Here is a 24,827-nt window from a genome sequence, read left to right on the forward strand (position 1 = left end):
TTCAGAAGGCAGGCTGTTCCACTCCACACCACGTAGGGCAGAGGGGCTCATGAGGTGTCAAAGTTTATGAAGTGTTTTACAGTAATGGTCCCAGACAAGGGCTCTTCGTATGTATTGACAGGAAGATGGGACGAGTCCTTCCCCTCACTGTCGGTCATCCTCACATGGTCACATGAGCTTAGGGTGTGTTAGTTAGAACGTACCCTAACACCCTTGCACACACACAAACCAAAATGGTTTAAAGACTTAAATATGAGACACGACACCCTTAAAACTCACAGTAGAGCACGTAGGCAAAACAATCTGCCATAAGTCATACTGATGTTTTCTTTGTTCAGTCTCCCAAGGCAAGAGAAGCAAAAGCAAAAATAAATTAACAGGACCTAATCAAACTTATAAGCTTTTGTACAGCAAAGGAAACCATAAATAAAAACGAAAAGATAACCTATGGACTGGGAGAAAATATTTGCAAAATAACGTGACCAACAAGGGCTTAATTTCCAAAATATACAAACAACTCACACAACTCAACAGTAACAAAAAACAAACAAGACAATTGAAAAATGGGCAGAGGACCTAAACAGATATTTCTTTAAAGGAGACATACAGATAGACAAAGGCATAGGAAAAATGCTCAACATGGTTATCACTATAGAAATGTAAATCAAAATTACAACGAGAGGAACTTCCCTGGTATTCCAGTGGTTGAGACTTCAGCTTCCAACGCAGGGTAGTTACATCCCTGGTCTGAAAGTTAAGATTCCACTTGCCTCAGCAAAAAACCCAAAACATAAAATAGAAACAATGTGGTACCAAATTCAATAGACTTTAAAAATGGTCCACATCAAAACAAGATCTTTAAAAAAACTACAATGAGATTCTACCTCACAACTGGTCAGGATGACCATCATTAAAAAGTCCACAAATAACAAATGCTGGAGAGGGTGTGGAGAAAAGGGAGCCCTCCTACATTTAGTTCGGAATGTAAATTGGTGCAGCCACTAGCAAGAACAGAAGAAGAAGATTCCTCAAAAAAGTAAAGAAGAAGATTCCTCAAAAAAGTAAAGTGTTGCCATGTGACCCAGCAATCCCACTTCTGGGCATACATTCAGACAAAACTTGAATTTAAAAAGATACATGCGCTGCTGTGTTCACAGCTGCCCTATTGACAACAGCTAAGACCTGGAAACAAACTAAATGTTCATCAGCAGATAAATGAATACAGAACATGTGGTGCATATGCACGATGAAGTGAACCGAATACACAGTGGAACAGAAAGAGTGAAACAATGCCATTTGCAGCAACGTGAATGGACCCAGAGATTATTATACTAAGCGCAGTAAGTAAGAAAGAGAAAGACCAATACCACACAATATCACTTATATGTGGAATCTCAAATATTATACAAATGAACTCATCTACAAAACGAAAACAAACTCACAGACATGGAGAACAGACTTCGTTGTTGCCAAGGGCGAGAGAGAAGAGAGACGGAGTGGGAGTTTGGGATTAGAAGGTGTAAAGTACTGGATAAACAAGAGGCTGCTGTGTAACAGTCGGAAAACATGGCTTTAGTCTTCCTCTCTTAAGAAGGTAAAGGCAGGCAAACTTAGACCCACCCAGCAATTAATGTTCCAGTATTTTATCCTCTTGGCAAATGCAGGAGACACAAGAGACACGGGTTCGATCCTGGGGTTGGGAAGATCCCATGGAGTAGAAATGACAACTCACTCCAGTATTCTTGGTTGGAGAATTCCATGAGGAATTCGCTGGAGAATTCCAGAGGACCCTGGTGGGCTACAGTCCATAGCATCGCAAGGAGTAGGGCACTACTGAGCGGCTGAGCATGCATACACACATTTCATCCTATTTGAAAAGACCCAGATGGTAAATGAATTCTCTTCATTTAACTTTAGTTGCAAGTTAGCAAAATCTAGAGAGACATTCCCAAAACATAATTAAAATTCCTATACAGTTTTAAAAGGCCTTTCCCCGGCCCCCCTTCACTCTTAGAAATGGCAGAGGATTAAAGTTCCTGAGCACCCAAGCAGATCATTTACATCTCAAAAGCACAAGAACAAAAATATCAATTCCTTCTAAAAGCTAACTTCCTCTATCGGGCATTCGCAAGAGCCAGTTTTAGAATGGTAAAAGATTATCATATTGGCCATTTTCAGGGATTCCTCCCCACCACCTTCCCGCCTCTAGATAGCCCATTCAGTTTAAAGAAATAACAGTAATAAACAACATTACTTATCACTCACTCATATTCATATGCCTCACTTTCAGAGGAACAGGAATCAGCATTCAAGTTCGCCTTCACCTGCGCTGTTATTAGCTCAGCTTCTGGGGCCTTTCTCAGAGTAAAAAGCAACCACCAGCCCACAGCTGTGGCTACCACCTTTGGTCTCCAACATCTCTTTTCGCTCCGGGATGGCGGCCAACATCCTCGAAATAGCCTTAGGGGTGTCTCTGAGTTCTCAGTACTCTCCTGGAGGCCCCACTCCTCACAGACAGTCACCAGAGGGCCCTACGTATTGTGTGCAACCACCCCGGGATTACCCCTGTGACTTTTAGGCTCTACATGCTAGGGGGCCGTGCCTGCAACTTTCCACTCCCCACCTTCTTTCCTGACATCTTGGGCTTATGGGAGCTTCCTGGGTCTTCTGGCTGTTCTGCTAATTGTTGCCACAGGCCTACAAGCCCTGTGTCTATGAATCTATGCAGCTTCAAGACCAAAGAAAAAGCCTGGAATCAGCAACACAGACATCAATGGTTTCGTGAATGGGGAAGCTTGCACGTCTGAAAAAGTCCCGGAGGGACACCCAACTGTGTGCAGGCAGACTGCACGGGGCATCTGGGCGGAGGGGCAGGTTTGCAGTTATCGGGGGAAGTGAGGTCAGGTGGGATCATTGGTTACCAGGGAAACCAGCGGAGGACATGCCCCTCACTTCCTCTTTGATCAGTAATCAGGAGGAGATGTTCTGATTTCAAGTTAGGAGGATCATTAATTGGGACCTGGGGCAAGCATGTAGGAAGGTCAGCATTTGAGTAGGGTGTAGATGAAGCAAAGGCTGTACTGAGAGCAAGAGAATAGTCACCTTGAGTGCCCTGACGATGCAAGTCCAGAGGAGAAGTTATAATCACCATAGCCAGTCCAGTCACTGAGGTACTGATGGATAGGCAAGCCTCTCATGTGAACCTCATCAGGGAGGAAAAACTTTTCCTCTATTCCCTTATGTTCAGTACTAGGGGCCTGCGAATTAAACAAATAAAAGGCAGATTAACAGGAGAAAAGGCACACACTTTTTATTAATATTTACATGCATGGGAGTTCACAGAAAAGAAATGAAACTCCTAGAAATGGTTACACCCGGGGGCTTGTATACCATTTAAACAAAAGAATAGGAGATTGGGGCTTCCATTGATGTTAAATCCTAAGAGAGTGATTAGGGAATAAGTTAGGTAACTAATGGGAGATAGGGGGTATTTTAGTAAGGTTTGTTTATGAAAACTTATCTCAACTTGTCCATCTGTGGTGATGAGTCACTCACTTCCTGGTATGGAGCAGGAGAGGAGGTCACAGGGAGGGGAAGAAATACCTTCATAAAGGGAATTTTATGCTTGCTTTTAGGCAGAGAGCAGGGGAAGTTAAAGGGGAGGCTAAAGAGCTCTTCCTGCCTCTGTTGATTATCGGTTGCCCTTAGTTCAAAAGGGACTTCCTTGGTGGTTCAGATGTAAAGAATCTGCCCGCAGTGCAGAAGACCCAGGTCCAATCCCTGGGTGGGAAAGAGCCTCTGGAGAAGAGAATGGCAACCCGCTCCAGTATTCTTGCCTGGAGAACCCCATGGAGAGAGGAGCCTGGTGGGCTGCAGTCCATGGGGTCACAAAGAGTTAGACACAACTGAATGACTAACACTTCTGCTCAAAAGAATCCTTATGTCAAAGAAGCATATTTTAGGGTGGCCAATCCTGATCTTCTTCAGCCTGAGCCAACCGGCATGTAGACAGATGTCTACCCAAGCAGAAACTTACTCAGTCAGATCTTGCTTTCATGGTATGCTCACCATAACCTCATAAATGTTATTAATATAAACTATAGATCTTTAAAATGCAGACTAGTAAGTCCTCTTTCCAGTCTGTCTCTGGAGATCTTGATCTGCATTGCCAACAAGCATTCAAGGTGATCATTACGCATTTTAAAAATTGAGAACTCCACCAGTGTACCTTTGGCAAGTACATATAATGAAACAAGCCACAGTTTTCTTACAAAGAACTTTTACCAGATTTTCAGTCAGTCCTGAATAATGAGTCAGAAGTTAACATCCTGAAAGTAATTGGAATTCTTCTCCCTAGAGTAAAAGAGATTGCTAGGCATCCTGCTATTTTACTTTTACCAGTTCTGGAAGCTGACATTATAAACAGAACCAAGCTGGGTTCTATTTTAAGACATATCAGCATCCCCCAGAGAGTCCTTAAAAATCCTGATTCTCAGGTCACACCCCAGAACAATGAAATCAGGACCTTTTGAAGTGGACCCAAGCATTTTTCAAAAGCTTGCCACGGGATTATAGTATGTAGACACATACTGTAGATGCATTTAAGAATCAGTGTACTAGCGTCATAGTACTCAACCCTTATTATTAGAATGCAATTATTAGAATGACCCAGGGAGGGTTTCCTGGAGATCCATTCCCAGAGGTTTCCATTTAATTATCCTTGGAGTTACCCTAGTTGTACAATGAACGGCCCATGTTGAGAACAAAGACCATAGAGCCACAATTCAAAGTGAGAAGGAAGAAGGGTGGTAAGGAGAGAAATTTACTTTCAGATTTGAAACATAGAAGGGAGAACGGGAAAGTGGAAGATAGGGTTTAGAGTTTCAGATTGAGAAAGAGGCTGCTGCTGCTGCTGCTGCTGCTGCTGCTGCTGCTGCTAAATTGCTTCAGTTGTGTCCGACTGTGTGCGACCCCAGAGACGGCACCCCACCAGGCTCTGCTATCCCTGGGATTCTCCAGGCAAGAACACTGGAGTGGGTTGCCATTTCCTTCTCCAATGCATGAAAGTGAAAAGTCAAAGTGAAGTCGCTCAGTTGTGTCCGACTCTTCGGGATCCCATGGACTGCAGCCTTCCAGGCTCCTCCATCCATGGGATTTTCCAGGCAAGAGTACTGGAGTGGGGTGCCATTGCCTTCTCTGGAGAAAGAGGCTAGTTTACACCAAATGATCCGGCATAAGCAATGTAATATAGAAGTGAGTTAACAGTTCAAATATCCTAGTTCTGAATGCACAGTCCTTCTACTTGAAAGACTGAGCAATTCTATACTCCAGGCTTTAGAAAGGCATCTATTCTTACTTTTTATCAACACCAGGTGTCTTTTTAAACAGCATAAGAAATGTTAGAAAAATTTTATTGCTCTTTAAGATATATGGTTGGCTAGGAAGACTGTGCTTCCCAGGTGGCTCAGTGATAAAGAAACCGCCTGCCAATGTAGGAGACATGGGTTCCACCCCTGGTTGGGAAGATCCTCTAGAGAAAGGAATGGCTCCACTGTTCTCGCTTGGAGAATCCCAAGGACAGAGGAGCCTGGCAGCCTATAGTCCATGGGGTCACAAAGAGTTGGACATTACTGAGCAACTGATACTTACACTTCTATCAAAGTTAATTGTGTATTTGATTTCTACACGGTGAACCTACATGGTGAACCAGATAGTAATTTATTGGAAGCATTTTATATTTTTATTGATCCCTCTGTTATGAATTGTTTGTTCCTTATATTTCTTAGGTTTTATATACCTGAACATACGGCTAGGATCTTGCAGAGAAGTCATATTTTCCATAGTTGGAGAAATTTCATTTAAAGCAAAATTAAAATCATAGCATGCATTGACCTTGTGATTTGAAAATCCCACAGAAGTGATCAAAATGGTTTCAATAATGTGATGACAATGTACAAATGTTTTGGAAAATGTGCCTATATATAAATATGTGAGTTTCTGGGTCATCACTTACTTGAGAGTATCTCGGTGTCAGTTTTAAGCTTAGTGTTAGGTTTTTAAAAATGTGTTTGCTGTTTGGAAAATGATCACGTAATAAATGACTTTCATTTATGCATCTAAATGGCTCATTTGGTCTTGGTCCAACTGTCCTTTGGGTGAGCATGTGGTGGTCTATCATTTGGTTCTATGTTGCTAGTCTTGATTAATTTCTGAGGCTCTTGGGATGAGCTCAGTTTATGAATTTGCAAAATATGTACACTTTGCATAAATTATATTACAGCACACTGTACTCAAATATAAGTCATTTATCATAAGAAAATTTTCAGGCTTCACAAACTAACATCAGAATAGATTGTTAGCTTCTAGAACAAAGCAAAAAAAAAAAAAAATTAAATCCACAAAGTTCAACTGAGTTAAAGCTATATCAGGTCAGATTTACATTTTTGGCTAAGATTACATTTTGTTTTTGTTTTTGAAACTATAACTCCCTTCTAAAATTTTAATATAAACTCAATTTCACCTCTCAGTGATGTGTTTGTTTCTATTCTCAGTATCATAAAATATGAGTTTCATTTCCATTGAGAATCCAGCTAGGCATTAAACTACTTTCAACTGTTCACTCTACCTTTATGGTATTCACAAAATAAATATGAGGTTTAGATTATTGTTCAAGTTTTGTCACACTCCTATAAGGAAATAAATCGTATTCTAACTTTTCTTCATAGACATATACCATTTTGGTAAGAAAAGAAAGTCCATGGCTTTCTTTTAAAAATAATGTACTATAAGGTAACAAAACTTAGGTTGTAGGCCAGGTAATTACTTTCTTTTCCTTAGAAGACTTTTATTAGACCATAAATATATAAGAGCATTTCTTTTTTTTTTTTTAATTGGAGGATAGTTGCTTTATAATATTTCTGCTCTCTGTTATACATCAACATGAATCAGCCACAGGCATACACACATCCCCTCCATCTTTAACTGCACCCCCTTACCTCTCACTCCACCCACCCCTCTCGGTTGTCACAAAGCACCGGGTTTGAGCTCACTGCATCATACAGCAAATTCCCACGGACTATCTATTGTACATACGGTAAAGTGTACATCTCAGTGTTCCTCTCCCAATTCAGTCTCCAATTTCAATACCCTCTCCTTCCCCAACTGTGTCCACAAGTCTGTTCTCTGTATCTGCATCTCCATCACTCCTCTACAAATAGTCTCATTAGTACCATCCCTCTAGATTCCGCACATATGCATTCATACACAATACTGGCGTTTCTCTTTCTGACTTACTTTTATATTAGGCAGGTTCATCCACCTCATTAGAGCTGACTCAAATGCATTCCTTCTTATGGTTGAGTAACATTCCATTGTATATCCGTACCACAACTTCTTTATGCATTTATCCGTCGATGGATGTCTAGTTTGCTTCCATGTCCTAGCTACTGTAAATAGCGCTGCAATGAACATTGGGGTACATGTGTCTTTTTCAATTATGGTTTTCTCAGGGTACATGACCAGTTTTGGGATTGCTGTGCTCAAAGTCTTCCAGAAAACTGCAGAGAAAGGAAAACTCCCAAACTCATTCTACAAGGCCACCAGCACCCTGATACCGAAACCAGATAATTATTAAAGTAGAATTTAACAGTAATTTGCTCAACTGTACAAAAATCAAGAGCAGGATTCAGACACAAGATTTTGCAGACAAACTGGTCTCTTTATTTTATCTATATCAATACCTTTAAAAAAACCTAACATGTTATACTTTCAGTTTGAAATTTTGTTTTCTTCTAAGAACAATAGCTTACTTCTTGGAAGGAAAGTTATGATCAACCTAGATAGCATATTCAAAGGCAGAGGCATTACTTTGCCAACAAAGGTCCGTCTAGTCAAGGCTACGGTTTTTCCGGTGGTCATGTATGGTTGTGAGAGTTGGACTGTGAAGAAGGCTGAGTGCTAAAGAATTGATGCTTTTGAACTGTGGTGTTGGAGAAGACTCTTGAGAGTCCCTTGGACTGCGAGGAGATCCAACCAGTCCATTCTGAAGATCAGTCCTGGGTATTCTTTGGAAGGACTGATGCTGAAGCTGAAACTCCAGAACTTTGGCCATCTCATGCGAAGAGCTGACTCATTTGAAAAGACCCTGATGCTGGGAGGGATTGGGGGAAGGAGTAGAAGGGGACAACAGAGGATGAGATGGCTGGATGGCATCATCGACTTGATGCACATGAGTTTGGGCGAACTCCGGGAGTTGGTGATGGACAGGGAGGCCTGGTGTGCTGTAATTCATGGGGTTTCAAAGAGCTGGACATGACTGAGCAACTGAACTGAACTGAAGGACAAAAGCAACAACAACAAAAAGCTGGGAAAGTATGTGATCCATATCACACAGTTTGTAGTGCCTTAATCAAGAGAGAAGGAAGTAAATGGCAACCTACTCCAGTATTCTTGCCTGGAAGTCCCATGGACAGAGGAGCCTGGTGGGTTACAGTCCATGTGGTGGCAAGAGCTGGACATGACTTAGTGACTAAAATCACCATGATCAATCAAGAAGAGTGGTGTCCAACTCTTTGTGAGTCTGTGAACTATACAGTCCATGGAATTCTCCAGGCCAGAATACTGGAGTGGGTAGCCTTTCCCTTCTCTAGGGGATCTTCCCAACCCAGGGATTGAACCAAGATCTCTCACATTGCAGGCAGATTCTTTACCAGCTGAACAACAAGGGAAGCCCAATAATACTTGAGTGGGTAGCCTATCCCTTCTCCAGCAGCTCTTCCTGATCCAGGAATCGAACTGGGATCTCCTGCATTGCAGGCAGATTCTTCACCAACTGAGCTACCAGGGAAGACCAATCAAGAAGAAACTAACTCTAAATCCAGCAACATTTCCGAATACAGTAACAAGTGTTGGGAACTGTTGTAAGGCGAGAACAAGAGGATTGGTTGTTTAATATCTGCCCACTAATTAGGATAAGTTCTTGTTCATAATTCATACAGTTTAAAAGATTTACATGTATAAACATGCGATTCAAACTTCACTTGAAACTATTGTGTTAATGGTAATTGACAAGAGTCTAAAGTGGACATCAGAATCATGGCTAAGACTCTACAGAAAATGTACTAACAACTTCAGAGCAAATTTTTTATTTCTAAAAGCATATGACCACATCTACAAATGAAATATACTAGTGTTTTCTTAAAATGCAGCTTGCTACAATTTGAATTTTGTGTAAAGTGGGACTATAATGGACCTTCTCAAGATGGTTTTATCACTAGAACTAGACTGGAAATTGAAATAAAATCACAGAACTCTCCTGTTTAATTGGAGACAAACAGAGGTGTTTATCTACTTACTTTAATAATTAATTCATCAAGGCTAACGCCAAGGAGTGAAGAAGCTACTGAGATACTTTTGTTATTTTTTGATATTCCCCCCCACCATATTTTCACAATTAGGACTGCTTTGGACAACTATTTCCCCCAACAATTGTGTGCAAAGAACTATGCCATTTTATAGCTCAAGAACTAGGCTTAGCATCTCTAGGGGAATAAAAGTACTGAATATGAATTTCAGTAAAAGGTTTTCAATTTGAACTGTTGACACTCTGCTACCTGTTCTCTCAGCGAAGGATCAGTGTGTCTCTCTCATTTGTTTCAGTCTTAGAATAATGAATTATTCTGAAGCACAGTAGACAACATGCCGATCGCAAGGATGCCTGAGTTCAGGTGTGCCCTGTGGGTGGAGGATTGGCAGGTGGAAGACCACTCCTGGAATCCTTCTACCAGAGAGGCTAATCTGCTGAAAGTAAAATGCGTTTCTGGAGAGACAGATAAATATCTAACACTTGTTTATAAACATGCCATTTTTACCACTATAAAACTGAAAACCGAAAAGAATTGGTATAGCAGCTATTGTTTCAACCTGAGAAGCAGTGACGGTCATGAAAACATCACACCAATGTCTCATCCAGCAAATCTCTTAGTTTGGGGTGTTTTGTGTGAGCAACCAAAACAGTAAAAATAGGGAAAAAAGAGAAAATATATCACTTTTAGCCTAAAGGTACTGTGCAAGTCTACTGTGGATTATTTGTAGAGCTAATAAGTTAATCATAACTTAAAAATGACTTTAAGAAATCCCAAGAAGTTCTATAGTTTATTACTTGCAACAAATAAAAGTACTCAAACTTATCATGAACCATGTTTAGGCTGAAAAGCCAAGATACTGGATATATTGTAGGATGAGAAATGAACCAAAATGATGGTATGATTTTCAATGGCATGCCCAAACCATGAATGTAGGTAGAAATTCATGCTGAATCATTATCAATGTATTTAGACAGAAATGATACCTCATAGATTACAAAATCCATTTATGGATTTAAGCTTAATTTTATAACTAGCTTGACAAAAATCAGAGATTACAGATATCTCTGATGATTTCTGAATGTAAGCCTGGCGACTCTATCACGATTTTAGAGAAATATATTTTACTGCTACAATGAAGTATGTGTGAAATATTGTAAGACTAAAAAATAACAGTTTTTACCTTTAAACAGGGATGGTTATTTTAAAAGATGGACCTCTAAGGTGCAAGAATATCATTTGCATCGGAAGATGACGATGCACTCTGAAATTTACAAACATGAAATAAGCAGTTATAACTAACGTTTTGTAAACAAGTGACTCATTACTGTCAACACACTTTTCTTATTAATACTGGTACAGAAACAACAGTATGAGTAACATATCCTTTTATGCTAGAGTTATGGGTAAAACCAGGGCTTCCCAGGGGGCACTAATGGTAAAGAACCCACCTGCCAATGCAGGAGACCTGACTTGGGTTTGATCTCTAGGTTGGGAAGGCACCCTGGATAGGAATGGAATTGCTCTTCCCTTACTTTGCTTATTTCATAAAAAAATTATTCTAGGACTCCCCTGGCGGCACAGTGGATAAGAATCTGCCTGACAATGCAAGGAACACAGGTCTGATCCCTGATCCAGGAAGCTTCCACATGCCTCAGAGCAACTAAGGCCCTGTGCTAAAACTACTGAAGCCTGCATGCCCTAGAGCCTGCACGGCACAACTGTTGAGCCTGTAGGCTGCAGCTAAGGAAGCCTGTATGCCTACAGCCTGAGCTCTGAAATAAATGAAGCCACTACAATGAGAACTCCAGGCGCTGCAGCAAAGAGTAGCCCTCGCTTGCTGCAACTAAAGAAAGCCCTCATGCAGCAACGAAGACCCAGCACAGCTACCAATAATAAACAAGTAAATAAAAATTATTCTAGGGAACTCCATGTTTGTTCTATTCTTTTCTCTCCCTTTATGAACTTCTGGTAACACACCATCAGCCAGGTGCTTTCATGCTATAAATCAAGGAGTGATGAGCTGTTTCAGACTCAGCTTAGTCAATTTTCTCTCATTTTAAAATTTGATTCAGACTTGATTTAGGCTTAATTTCACAATTACACCCAATATTTCACTTTCACATATGAATAATTTAATTATTTGAATAGATACTCAGAATATCCATTATGAAAACTGGAAAAATTACATTGATAAAACCCCTAAAACAAGGTAGAATACATTTTGTACTTTTTATTGTGCTAATCTTATGGTCCTTTCTTATTAATTGCATTATTATTGGTTACAAAGGAAATAAGAATAACAGCCCACAGTATTCGACATGATTTGTAAAACAAATCACATATGAAAATAAAAATTCCCATCTTCTCCAAATATATTGCATTTTGGATGTCTTGTATGTTAGTACTAAACTCCACCTAACACTGACCAGGGATTCCTTGGTGGCTCAGTGGTAAGCAATCTGCCTACAATGTAGGAGACACAGGACAGGTGAGTTTGAGCCCTGGGTCAGGAAGATCCCCTGCAGAAGGAAATGGCAACCCACTCCAGTATTCTTGTTTGAGAAACCCATGGACAGAGGAGCCTGGTGGGCTACAGTCTGAGAAAAAGTCAGACCGGACTTAGCTACTAAACAAAAGCACTGCCCCAGTCCCTTTCCAATTAGCAAATGCAAAATTTATGACCTCTTATCCCCTACACATTATTGATCTATTGAACTAAGTTTTGACCCTTCAGTTCAGGTCAGTTCAGTCGCTCAGTCATGTCCGACTCTCTGCGACCCCATGAATCGCAGGACGCCAGGCCTCCCTGTCCATCACCAACTCCCGGAGTTCACTCAGACTCGCGTCCATCGAGTCAATGATGCCATCCAGCCATCTCATCCTCGGTCGTCCCTTCTCCTCCTGCCCCCAATTCCTCCCAGCATCAGAGTCTTTTCCAATGAGTCAACTCTTCGCATGAGGTGGCCAAAGTACTGGAGTTTCAGCTTCAGCATCATTCCTTCCAAAGAAATCCCAGGGTTGATCTCCTTCAGAATGGACTGGTTGGATCTCCTTGCAGTCCAAGGGACTCTCAAGAGTCTTCTCCAACACCACAGTTCAAAAGCATCAATTCTCCTTATAAAGTCAAAATACCTTTCCTAATTTAGAGAAGTGCAAATGTCGTCTATGATGGCACCATTCAATAGAAATTTCTGTGATGAAAATGTTCTGTATTTATCCTGTTCAATAGGGTAGCCACCAGCCACATGCAGTTACTGAATCTTTCAAATGTGGCTAGTGGGACGAAGGAACTCAATTCTCTTACTTATTTTTTTAAGTGTTAAGTTTTGTTTATTTTTGGCTTTACCAGGTCTTTGTTGCTGCCCGGGCTTTTCTTTAGCTGTGGAGAGGGGGGCTACTTTCTATAGCAAGAGTTTCTCACTGCAGTGACTTCTCTTGCAGAGCACAGGCTTTATTTAGGGCTGGCAGGCTTCAGTAGTCGCGCCCCCTGGGCTTTGGAGCACAGGCTCAGTAGTGGCGCACCACTTTAGCTGGCTCAAGGCATGTGGAATCTTCCCAGATCAGGGATTGAACCTGCGTCTCCTGTGTCAGTAGGCAGATTCTTTACCACTGAGCCTCCAGGGAAGCCCAGAACTTAATTTTAAATTGTATATGATTTAAGTTAAATAACCACATGTATTGGATTAGTTAGTAGTGGTCTAGTAGTCCCTTCAAGCATTCAGATAAGTGTTAGAAATGGAAGGTGGATAATGGGCAAGCCAGGAATCTAAAATTATGTTTTAAAAACTCTGTCATTCATCCCTTCACTATGAATTTTTCCAGAAGGTTCATATTAAAAAAAAAAAAAAGAAAGAAAGAAACCCAAACCAACCGAATTCTTTAGGCTGCTTTTCTGCATGAATCATCTTTTTGTAAAGAGGTGTAAGACTGGTTTTGTTGCCAACTCTGCCCCCTCATCTACAGACAGAACTCAGTGATTAGGTTCCTGCATTTATTTAAGTTATTCTCCTAAAAAACATGGTTTCCATACTGCAAATAAATGACAGGAACTTTTCCACTCATTTACCCCAGACTGCACAAATGTTCTTTCCAAAAGTGGAGACTGGAACCACAGCCCCCTCACATTGCCTGTTACATCTGTTTATGCTTATAGAAGTGACATCCACGTCGTAGACAGAGAATGCCAATTCCTTGGGAAAGCACCCAGAATTTGGTGAGGCTTGAAGAAAAAAAACTCCACTGTTCAAAATAAGAGATACATAGAATTGAGTAGCGACAAAGCTCTTTTGAAATTAAATGAGAAAAGATTTTGCTTCAAGAGTATATAGCTTCTGTGTACAGACTGGCCAGAGTTCATATGTAGCTATAATCACTTTCTAGTGATAAAGCTGTGTGCTCAGTCATTCAGTTGTGTCTGACTCTTGGCGGCTCCATTGACTGTAGCCTATCAGGCTCCTCTGCCCATGGAATTTTCCAGGCAAGAATATTGGAGCAAGGTGCCATTTCCTTCTCCAGGGGATCTTCCCAACTCAGGGATCGATCCCTGTTTGCCTGCATTGCAGGCAAATTCTTTACCACTGTGCCACCTGGGAAGCTCTAGTGAGAAAGCCGTAGGTAAGTTACAAAACCTAAATCTGTCTTCCCATCTGTAAAAATGCAGGTAATAATGGTTCCCTTGGAAAAACTCATGTAAGGCTTTAAAATGGACAAACAGATTATTGAGTGTCCTTTCAATGGAATGCTGGATGTTACTACAGCAGTAGTCACCAATCTTTTTGGAACCAGGGACTTGTTTACTGGAAGACAGTATGTCCAGGGACTGGATTGAGGGTGATGGTTTCAGGATGATTTAAATGCATTATGTTTACTGTGCTCTTTATTTCTATTACTTCACTTTATTTCTATTACTTCAGCTCCACCTCAGATCATCAGACATTAATTAGATCCCAGAGGGAGGCTGGGGACCCCTGGGATTCTTCATGGTTCTACAGTACTTTGCACCTTTGCCTGCCTTTGACTATAGACTTTTTACCATTCTATAAGCCCTAGAAACTTAAGGCACCTGTAAATGGTTCTTATCTGTAGAAATACAAAATCATTTTGTTCCTGAAGAGATACAGTTGATTACTACCCTGATAATTCAAAACATTACATTTTGGTGCCTTATTAACCAGTTTTACCTCTTTTCTGATTTTCCATAAAGTTTTGTTCTTCACATTGTCATTTGGACGGGTTATATCTTGGTGTTCCCTCCCTAATTGATGAGTCAAATAACATTTTTGACACATCTTCATTTTACATTTGTATTAGAGTATATTTTTACCTTCTTGAAAAATTATCCTTAGAAGTTCCTACTTCATTTTTTTTTTTTTTTTTTGAGCATTGGTTTAAAGGTCTTTATTGACAGTCATGATAGATCTTATATTTTGCAGGAAGGCTGTAACACTTGCTGTATTTTTGATGGGGAAAGGAGGGGGTATTGAGCATTTATAAAAGGGGTGGGGGGTTGGGCGGGAGAGTCTGAAAAACTCTTTCCTGACGAGAAAGCCAGAAGAGTTCCTCCTCTCTCTCTTTTTAGCAGTGGCGCCTTGAGGTCAAGGTGGGTGTTAGGTGAGGCGCAGCGGCCTAAGTGGCGGCCATTCTGGATCTAGGCCTAGGGATTGGCCTTGCAGGCCAGGAGCGTGGCCCAGGGTTTTAGATGCCCTGGGGTCATGGAGTTAACTGCAGACTCTCTGGGATGGGGCCCCAAGAACCCAGTTCTCGCGGCACCAAGACCCGAGCCGAAGGGCAGGCCGTGCCCCAAGCCCGAGGGGCTCTTCGCCCACGGCGCGGGGCTGGGGGCGGGGTGGGGCGGCCTCGCCTCGGGCCGGTGCTTTTCGCCCTCCGTTGGCCGCCAGAGGCTCCCTCTCTCCCTCTCCTGGGATTTTGCTGCCGGGCTCCCTCTCTCTGCGGCCCTAGAGTTAATCCCATCCGCCGAGGTGAGGCACCTGTTACCCCGGGCCTTCCTCACCCCCGCGGCCTCTCCCCCATTCCACCTCGGCTCCGCGGCCGGCCAAACGGCCCGGCGCGCGCGGTCGCACGTGGGCGAGGCCCCTGCCCCGGCCGGGACCCCCGCCCCAGGCCCGCCCGCGGGTGCGAGCGCCTCGGGGCCCGGGCCGCCGCCCGCCCGCAATGGCGTTGGGCAGTGCAGCGCGCCTCCCCGGGCCGCCCTCCGCGGGCCGGGCGCGCGTGGGGGCCGCGGCGCGAGTGGAAGCGGCCGCCGCAGCCGCCCTCCGCGCTGCGCCGTGAGGAGCGGGTGGAGGGGCGGCGAGCGGGCCGGCGCCGAGCCGAGTTGCGGCCACCGCGGGGCGGGGGGCGCCTCGGAGGAGGGGGTGGGAGCCACGGCCGCCTGACCCTCCCCGCCGGCGGCGGCTCCGGCTCGGGTAAGGGGGAGGCTGTGCGCGGGGCGAGGAGTTGGGGAGGGTGGAGATGAGGAGGAAAAAATCGGGATGTACAAAGGCTGAGTTGCAGGCTGAGGGTGGGGGTGGGTTGCGGTTGGGGAGCGATAGGTTGAGGATCAGAGGCATTATCAGTGGGATCTATTGTCTCCTGGCACTCTGGGACGAAAAACAAAGGGATTTATTAGCATTACCCTGTAATTTTTTCCTTTTTTTTTTTTTTTTTAATGTGGCTGGGGAGCTCGGCTTTCCCCGAGCCACGCCGGCATCCGCCTGGCAGCCGCCCGGAGCCGCAGCCGATGTGTTAGGACTTCAGGTGCTTCTTGGCACAAAGCTAGTCCGCGACCTCCTACCATAGCGCTTGGCGTCACCTGCTCTCCCGGCCCTGCCCCTGCCCGGGGGCCGAGGGATTGCGTCCCGAACCAGGCTTGGGAATCGGCTGCCTCTCAAGTTGGTGTTATTTATGTTTGTCTTTTGTGAGGGCAGGTTTTGAATCCCCCGGCGGCCCCATCGCCCCCGCCCCCGCCTCTTCGGGGTTTGGAATTGGCGGGGGCGGGAGTGGGGTGTGAGGGTGGGGGTGGGGGAGTAGGGTGTGAAGGCTGAAACAAATGTCAGGGTAGAAGGAGATTGGCGATGCCTGACAGAAAAACAGGCTCCACACTCTGAAGCCTTTCTTGTTTGTCTGCATGGGCCATGCATGCGTGCTGGGCCAGGAGCCGAGTTTGGTTGGAGACGGTTTCAATGAAAGTGTGTGCTTCCTCATCTGATGGAGCGTGCGGGTGATAGGGCTCGGGCCTAATAATAAAAAAACAAAACAAAACAAAAACAAAATGAAAAATCTTTAGAACTACAGTGTCTGCTCCACAGCGGATCTTGAAGTATTTGCTGGCATATTGATGTAAAATCCAGCTGTGGGCTTGAGGAAACTGGCCAGCATGCATTGCGTTGTGTTCTGAGCTTGTAGTAAGTTAGAGGCAAGTGTAATAAACAAATCAGGGCTGTGAAGAGGTTTCATGGTCTGTTTACCTTCTGATCGTCACGTTCTCATACATTGATTCCCATGATATTGTATATCCCACTCTATAATTAATAATGTTCACTCTTAGGAAACTTCCAAATATTTGATATGGTTCTGAACTTGGAGTGAAACTTACTGCCATTTAAGAACGTTATTATGCTTGGTCTGAAATTGCCCTAGGGGCTTTGGGGCTGATATAGACGAGAATATCGGACCAGAAAGAATGGAATAAGCCGCTGTAGGCATGTTTTGGAGTTTGTAAACATAGATTCTGAACTTTTAATTATGCTTGTACAAAAAGAATATGTTCTACCTGATGTGGGGAATCTCAAGTGAATTTCATTTTTCTGGATAGTTTGATGATTTTTTAAAGATCTGGGGACAGCTGGTTTCTTTTAAGGTCATTCACAAAACCAACCAAAACGGGCTGAAATATTGCTTTCAAGTGTACTTATGTGTCACGCGTATGTGTGTGTGTGATTTTGGTGTGTGTGTGGGGGGGTCCTCAAGTTATGTTTGAAACAGTTTTGTTACCCAAGATTGATCAGAGTTATTACTTTTAAATTCTTGACTTTGAAGTTTCCAGTTCAAAAAGTAATTTCTTAGTTGACATGTGGCTAAGCCACTTTGAAAAATGTATTAATAGTTGACTAAGCATAAATTCAAATAAGTAAATGAATTCAGAAATTCATTCTTTTCTGTTACAGATGAACCTGTAGTCTTGCTTTGAAAAAGCCATTTTGTGTAACTCTTGACTGAATAATTTCCTAATACACCTGTTGGGAGGATCACTGACACAATATGCCATTTGAGAGGTACTTTTTCTTGACCAGATACTGGTGATTAGAGAAGAGAGGTGTTTTGTTTTTTTGGTTTTTTTTTTTCTTGATCATTATGAACATTGGCTTTTCACCCCTGAAGTAAAAATGTTGAAAACTGAGTCTTCGGGTGAACGTACCACGCTCAGAAGTGCCTCTCCTCACAGGAATGCATATAGAACTGAGTTCCAGGCATTGAAAAGTACCTTTGACAAACCCAAGTCAGATGGGGAACAGAAAACAAAAGAAGGTGAGGGCTCCCAGCAGAGCAGGGGGAGGAAATATGGCTCCAATGTCAACAGAATTAAAAACCTATTTATGCAGATGGGTATGGAACCCAGTGAGAATGCTGCAGTCATTGCCAAAACAAGGGGCAAGGGACCCTCATCCCCTCAGAGGCGAATGAAGCCCAGAGAGTTTCTGGAAAAAACAGATGGCTCGGTTGTGAAGTTGGAGTCCTCTGTTTCAGAACGAATTAGCAGATTTGACACAATGTACGATGGCCCTTCATATTCTAAGTTCACAGAAACTCGCAAGATGTTTGAGAGAAGTGTGCATGAGTCAGGACACAACAACCGCTATTCCCCAAAGAAGGAGAAAGCTGGAGGGAGTGAACCTCAGGATGAATGGGGTGGTTCCAAGTCCAACCGAGGCAGTACTGATTCCTTGGACAGTCTTAGCTCCCGGACCGAGGCTGTCTCCCCAACTGTGAGTCAACTGAGTGCAGTATTTGAGAACACCGATTCCCCCAGTGCCGTCATTTCCGAGAAGGCTGAGAACAACGAATACTCAGTGACTGGGCATTATCCCCTGAATTTACCATCTGTTACCGTTACAAACCTTGACACCTTTGGACACCTGAAGGATTCTAGTTCTTGGTCTCCTCCAAGCAAGCACAGTGACGATGCAGAGGATGCTCGGAAGAGTAGTACAAGCCCAGGGCTAGAGGTGGCTTCGAAAAGTACGTCTCTCGCGTCTGTGCCCAGTGAGGAGGCGCGGCAGAGCACGGCAGCCGAGGACCCCGCATCTAACCAGGAGGCTCCCGACAGAACTGACAGGCACACCCCTGAAGAACCTGGTGCTGAAAGCCAGGCAGTGCCAGAGCCTGAAATCCCTTCACCACAGAACGAACCTTCAGAAGACGCAGAAGCTCGTTTGGTGGAGAGTGAGGCAGCAATGCAACAGAAGAGAGAACTTGCAGGTGGTGATTTCACCTCTGCTGATGTATCTAGGTTCGCTTGTGAAAAGGAAGTATTTGAAGAGCCGCATCGTTTTGGCAGCTCCCATGTTTACATGCACAGTGACTATAATGTGTATAGGGTGAGATCCAGGTATAATTCAGACTGGGGAGAGACAGGTACTGAGCAGGAGGAGCAGGAAGATAGTGATGAAAGCAGTTACTGTCAGCCTGATGTGGAATGCTCAGAGATCGCTGGATTGCCAGAAGAGGAGGACATCCCGGCAAACAGGAAAATTAAGTTTAGTAGTGCTCCGATTAAGGTAAGTATATTTTCTTAGTTTGTTTTTGGAGTTGTTGTCCCCCCCCCACCAAGTTTTTTTCTTAGTATTTGGGCCTAACTCTATGTAGACGAAGACGAGGACTGACAACTGTAAAAACTACCAGGTTGTTGATACACATATGTTGTCTGGTGATTTGAAGAGTTTGGAGTTTTGAGAGCTATTTCTGGATGTGCTTTGTAGTTGTGTAAACAGCAATACTGAAGTTGAAGAAGTTTGGGGATTGTGAGATACATACCAGTGGACTGGAGTATGAATAATATGAACCCTGAAAACCAGGAGTGTTAGTTTGAAGGAGAATTACTTCTTTAACTAGTTTCACTTGAAATTACCCATAAATAATAAAATTATCTAAATGTAAACCCTGTAGGATTTGAGGGATCATGTACAAGGGGAGAGTTATGATAACCTTGAAATAATATTCTTTATTTACTTGCTTAAAAAATCTGAGTTATCCCTTACTGAAGTGTAGGTGGATTGTGAGGAATGCTGGAACTTTTTTTTTTTTGTACTGCTCCTTGATAGTGAATGTTTGATTCGTGGAAATACGTTAGTGGACTTAACTACTTAAATTGGAAAGCTATGACTCTAAATAGCTTTGAGTTCAGAAGTTGTTATATGGCTTTAAAATGGAATTGTTTGAAAGGATGTTAAATTGATTTGCCATTCATGGATTTCTTTTTACCTCTTAAAAACTGGATAAATGCCAGTTGAATTCAGATGCTCTATTCTAATGACTTCACTTAGTTAACATTTGGAATAGAAGAATAGCACACACACACAAAAATACATCCGCAGCGAGTGGTGAAACATTATTAGCTGATAGTGGCAGTGGGGCAGGAGGTGTTTGGTTGAGTATCAGCATCTCCTGGAGTGCTTTTTCAAAGTGTCTTTGCCCATCAGCTGAGTCCCAAGATGCTGGCATGCCCTCTTAGGGGAATCTGGAGAGCTGTGGTGGCAGAGTATGTAGTTTGCAACCACTTTCTAGGGACTTTTAGCTCACACAGTGTGTGTAGATGATAGATTTGGAATTAGATATGTCATTTTCTTAAATTTTCTCCTCAAAATCTAAAGCCACTGTCTATTGTTATTTCCATCTTATAAAACTTTCATAGAAGGCTGTAAGATATGTTATTTACATAACAAAGATAAATATGACCCTTCTGTAACTGTGAAATTCCTTCTTGAAATAAGCTAATAATCTGTGAAATTCTTTACTGGTGTTAACAGGCAAACTTGCCTTTCAGTTGTGTAAAGCAAAGTTTTGGGTCAGAATGGGCCATGTCAAGTTAAACTATGTTTAAAATAACTTCTGGAGCTATGAATCTAGTTTCTAAGGAAACTAAATTTCTTTGCTGCTCTTTTCCCACCTCCCTTTGTCATTCTCTCCCCTACCCCCAAGTTGTAGGCACCCTCATTAGAGGTCCCTTTCCCTCAGGCCCGTCCAGCCAACTCCTAAATTTCATTGTTCAAGTCCCCTTTGCAAGTGCTCTCATTTGAGCATCATCTTCCTACCCCTTAGGAAGAAAGCAACAAGATTAAATTGTTACACATCCAGCAAGGCAGGAATAACTGAAATGAACTCTTCAAGGAGTTTGTTAAAACCAGTGACCAACTCCCTAATGGGGAATAGCAGCTTACTAAAATTTATCAACCCAGATGGAGCACCAGCCTTGAATTTGGGTCCTGTGCTGCACAAAATAGAGCTGCAGTTATCAGTTGAATGGATTTTAAAGGATTTATGACTGAAACTTGGATGTTCACCTGTGAACAAACCAGGGTTTAGGGCATGATATTTCGAAGTTGAAGTCATTTCTTTTCTGCCATTGCTTATAACAATAAGCGTTTTGACTCTTAATTTGCACACTGCAGACTGTATTTCACATAAGAAGGAATGAAATAGAGTGCATACGTTTAATGCTTTCCATTGAGAGCATGGATCAAGCATCAGATTTGTGAAAGATAAGGCGCTGCGTTTTAGTGGGCAGTTAACTGTACTAGTTGGAGTGGATTCAGTCTGTGAACAGAAGATACATTCTTAGCCCTTTGTAATGAATGAGACAATTATTCTTTTTTTGTTCCCATTGTTTAACGTGTAAGTGGATTCACTTGGAAATCTTGAGAGCTACTTTCCCACTGGTGGTGGTGATGATGGTAGTGTTTAGATTATTCTCCAATTAAGATTTTTGCCTCAGAGAGTGGTAATAATGTTTATTGAATGCTTGTCAGATGTCTACTCTCATGCTGTTAGCTGCAGAGGACACAAAAATCTATAAGGTTACCTCTTCCTCTGTGAGCTTGTGGAGTCAGTTCTTAAACACATGGCATTTAAAACCCATGAAACACAGTGTAAAAACCTGTGCGGAAGTGTCTAATGTCGTTTGAGTACTTTAGCCGTTTTTGGCTATACTAAATGTGTGGCGTGAATAGTATTCGATAGGTCATTTGGAAGGGAACACACTCAGCCATTCTCTATGGGTGTTTCCTTATTCTTTTTATAAATATTTCTTTATTGGAATGGGAAGTTATGTGCTTTCCAACATAAATCTTTTCCTTTGAAACATAAACACATTCCCTGTTTCAGAAGTAATAACAAGCATATTCCTTGCAGAAATGATCTTTAGAGCTTTTACATTCTTTTCCTGATGCTCTCACCGTATTCTTCACTAAACATTCTCAACACTTTGGCCTCCTGTTTCATAACTTGTTTATGACCTTTATGTATGTGACAGTGTCCAGTTTCTATTTTAGTTCTTCTGTAGATGTTATAAATTGATGTTTCCCTAAGATGTCTTAATCTGGACCTAGAAAAATGTCAAAATAATAGCTGATCTTTCCTGTGTATGTATATCCTTTATATATAATTGTTGATGACTTTTAGAAATGGTCAGATTGTTTCTTAATGGATAGATTAATGTGCTTCATTGTGTCATGGAAAATTAGAATGAAATTAATAACAGAAAATATAAAATCCAGCTTCGGAGTATGGAATGAGGGAGTGTTATGAAGATATGCTTATTTGATATGTGGATATATTTGATATATGGAATTATTCTCAAGAATAATTCATTCTCAAGAATTTCTCGGAATCAAGAAATTGAATTAAATTTGTCTCAGATAAATCAAAGAAAGGGTGACATTTAAATTTTTAAAAAAATATTATTTCAGAACATTTATTGAGTCCTTACTATGTGTCAGGAACAGTGAAATACAAAAAATACATAAAATTACCAGAGCTGATGAAGTCAGGAACCGGTGGCCGGTGGGAAGTATACAGCCCGTTAGTGTCACTCCATAGGGCATTCTGTTCACCTCTGTTCTTGGATGACCCAAGTCGTCACTGCAGTCTTGTTAAGAAAGCCGGGACCCTTTCTCTGTTTCTGGCAGTCTCAGGTCCTTCAGATCGGTGTTCTTGAAACATAGTGTATCGGAAAAAGTGTATTTTTGTAATTCCCAGCAAGACAAAAGTGCTGGATTGGTGTTGAGATACATTATGCTGTACTTTTCTCTGTGTTTTCTCAAGTTGCGTGGAGTTTTACACAGATGGAGTTGAACGAGAGTCACCAATGGCTGCAGTGTTGCTCTAAGCCGTACATGATGGTTGTTGAAAATGGATTTCTTGGCATTCCCTCCCTGTTCTGGGGCTGTGAGTTATTTTCAGGGGGGGGTACATGAGGCCTTTTATTCAGGATGGTGTTCTGAGCATCATTCTGACACCCAAATTTCTGTCTTTGTGCAGTTTTCTCTAACAGTCTCGCTCAGTGCTTCTAAACTTGAATTTGCATTATCAATCACTCAGGGACCTTTTGAAATGCATATTTCTTTTTCAGTAGCTGTTTTGTAGGAAATTACCTTGATGCAGTAGTTAGCCTCCGAGTACACTACCAGCTATCCCAGAGGTATGGAGTAGACAGGCTCAGCCACCAAATTAAGATACTTGAATCATACGATTTATCAAATCAGTTTAAAACACACAGCCCAAAGCAAGAGGAAAACCGTGGAGGGTGGTGAGGAGGGTGGCGGAAGGTTAACGAACTTAAGGAGATTGAAAGGAGATTGAAAGGAAGGACCTGAGTTCTTTCACTTTTTTGTAGCTGAATCCTGGGTACACAAAATTCATGTGTCCTGTGTCTCTCACATCAGCCTTTCCCACCGATGTGCCTGCTTCTGAGGACTAGAGTTGAGGAAGAACTCTGCACAGACTCGTGATGCCCTGGGCATCTTACTTCCTGGGATACACACTTGCTGAATCAAAGGGAGTGGGGACAGGTACACTTAGATGCAGTTGTAGGTTTACCAGTTTGCCTGCTGATGAGCCGTGGGGGCTATTTGCGTTTCTTGGTGAGAGCACCTGAGGGTCCAGAATAGCCTCATACTGAATGTGCTCGCTGGAAGGCTGATATGGAGATGGCATCGCTGTCAGTCCAGAGATGGCATGATAATGGCTTGGTCTTGCCATTCCTTTCTGTTTTGGAATATCTTGCAGGTTACTGACTTACCTAATTTTAACATGTCTTGTGACTTTTCTCTTGGTCTTACAAGCTCTCATTACTGTGCTTAACTAAGTCACTTAATGTTAGCTTACTACCATCAGTGATGATAACTTCTTAAGAGTTTCTTCCAATCCATTTATTTTCTTGACCTTTATAAATAGAATTTCATATTCCCAAGCAATACCGCAGACTCTCACAGTAGTAGGTCTGGGGTGAAATTTTGCATTTCTGACAAGCTCTCACATTGGTGCCGATGCTGCTGATCACCAGACCACTATTTGGAATATGATTTTGAAGTATAATCTTCTGGCTTCTGAATGGGGCTTGTAACAAAATTTGCTCTTCAGATGGGTCTGCTGTAGCTGCTTGTATGGAAAAATATTCTTTGAAGCTGAAACAGGTGTAAACTTGTTTCTGGATGCCAAAGTGGATTATGGTCTCTAAATTCATAAGGAGTTTGGGTCATTAAAAAGTCATATTTTCGACTCTGTGTGGTCTAAATTTTTAATTATAAAAGGACAGGAGGAGAAAGTTCTTGACAGACTCAGAAATTCTATTTCTTTCATTCTTTTGGAAGCCTAAATTTAAAAGCTTCTAGGGAGAGTATTAGAATCATCATTTTGTGTAGCTTGCTTTTATTTGGATAGCATTCAAACTGAGCTTCCTTTTAAAATTTGGTGTTTTATAAATTATGGTTTATAACCAGGCAAATATGTCAAATGTATTAACGTGCTGTGTAAAATCAAATAATGAATAGTTATTGAATGACCCCTTTTCTAATACTGCATGTGTGTATACTAATAGCTTTTTCCCTCCCCTGACACTTGGTCATTTAATATTTAAATGAGATTCTTTTCTACAGCAGCCTATTACAGATGTTTGTAGAAATTTATTTGTAGTAGAAAGGTTTAAAGTGTCTTCCTTTTTGTATCATCAACAATATTTTTTGTTCCCCTCTAAATTACCTCACAAAGGATGCTCATTGTTGCGGAAATGAACTTTAAAGAAAAAAGGCTGAATTTGAGGAAAATAACTTTCTATTATGTCATCCATCCATTGTTTACTTTATTAACCTAGTCACATGCCTGTCAACAGTAATCTGATTTAAATCTCTTCTGCATTAGATTTTTTCCTAACATCTTCTTCACCTAAAAAAGAAAAAAAGATTTCAGAATGTC

General features: G+C 42.0%; 1 protein-coding gene across 19 annotated transcripts in view; it reads left to right on the top strand.

Moving 5' to 3' along the window:
- Window positions 1-14,999: 14,999 nt before the first annotated feature.
- PPP1R9A (protein phosphatase 1 regulatory subunit 9A) overlaps window positions 15,000-24,827 on the top strand; it is a 342,780-nt gene continuing 332,952 nt past the window's right edge. For 8 of the 19 annotated variants that reach the window (XM_069587437.1, XM_069587442.1, XM_069587434.1 and 5 more), the window contains exons 1-2: window positions 15,393-15,787; window positions 17,528-19,138. In XM_069587437.1, the coding sequence (XP_069443538.1) occupies window positions 17,747-19,138 (1,392 nt within the window). In that variant the 5' untranslated portion in view covers window positions 15,393-15,787; window positions 17,528-17,746. Of the gene's footprint in view, window positions 15,788-15,819; window positions 16,253-17,527; window positions 19,139-24,827 lie in introns of those variants that run through there. The other 11 variants (XM_069587443.1, XM_069587445.1, XM_069587439.1 and 8 more) reach the window with 5 other exon arrangements.

The sequence above is a fragment of the Ovis canadensis genome, chromosome 4 (genome assembly GCF_042477335.2).
Source record: "Ovis canadensis isolate MfBH-ARS-UI-01 breed Bighorn chromosome 4, ARS-UI_OviCan_v2, whole genome shotgun sequence".
In the NCBI taxonomy this organism is placed as follows: domain Eukaryota; kingdom Metazoa; phylum Chordata; class Mammalia; order Artiodactyla; family Bovidae; genus Ovis; species Ovis canadensis.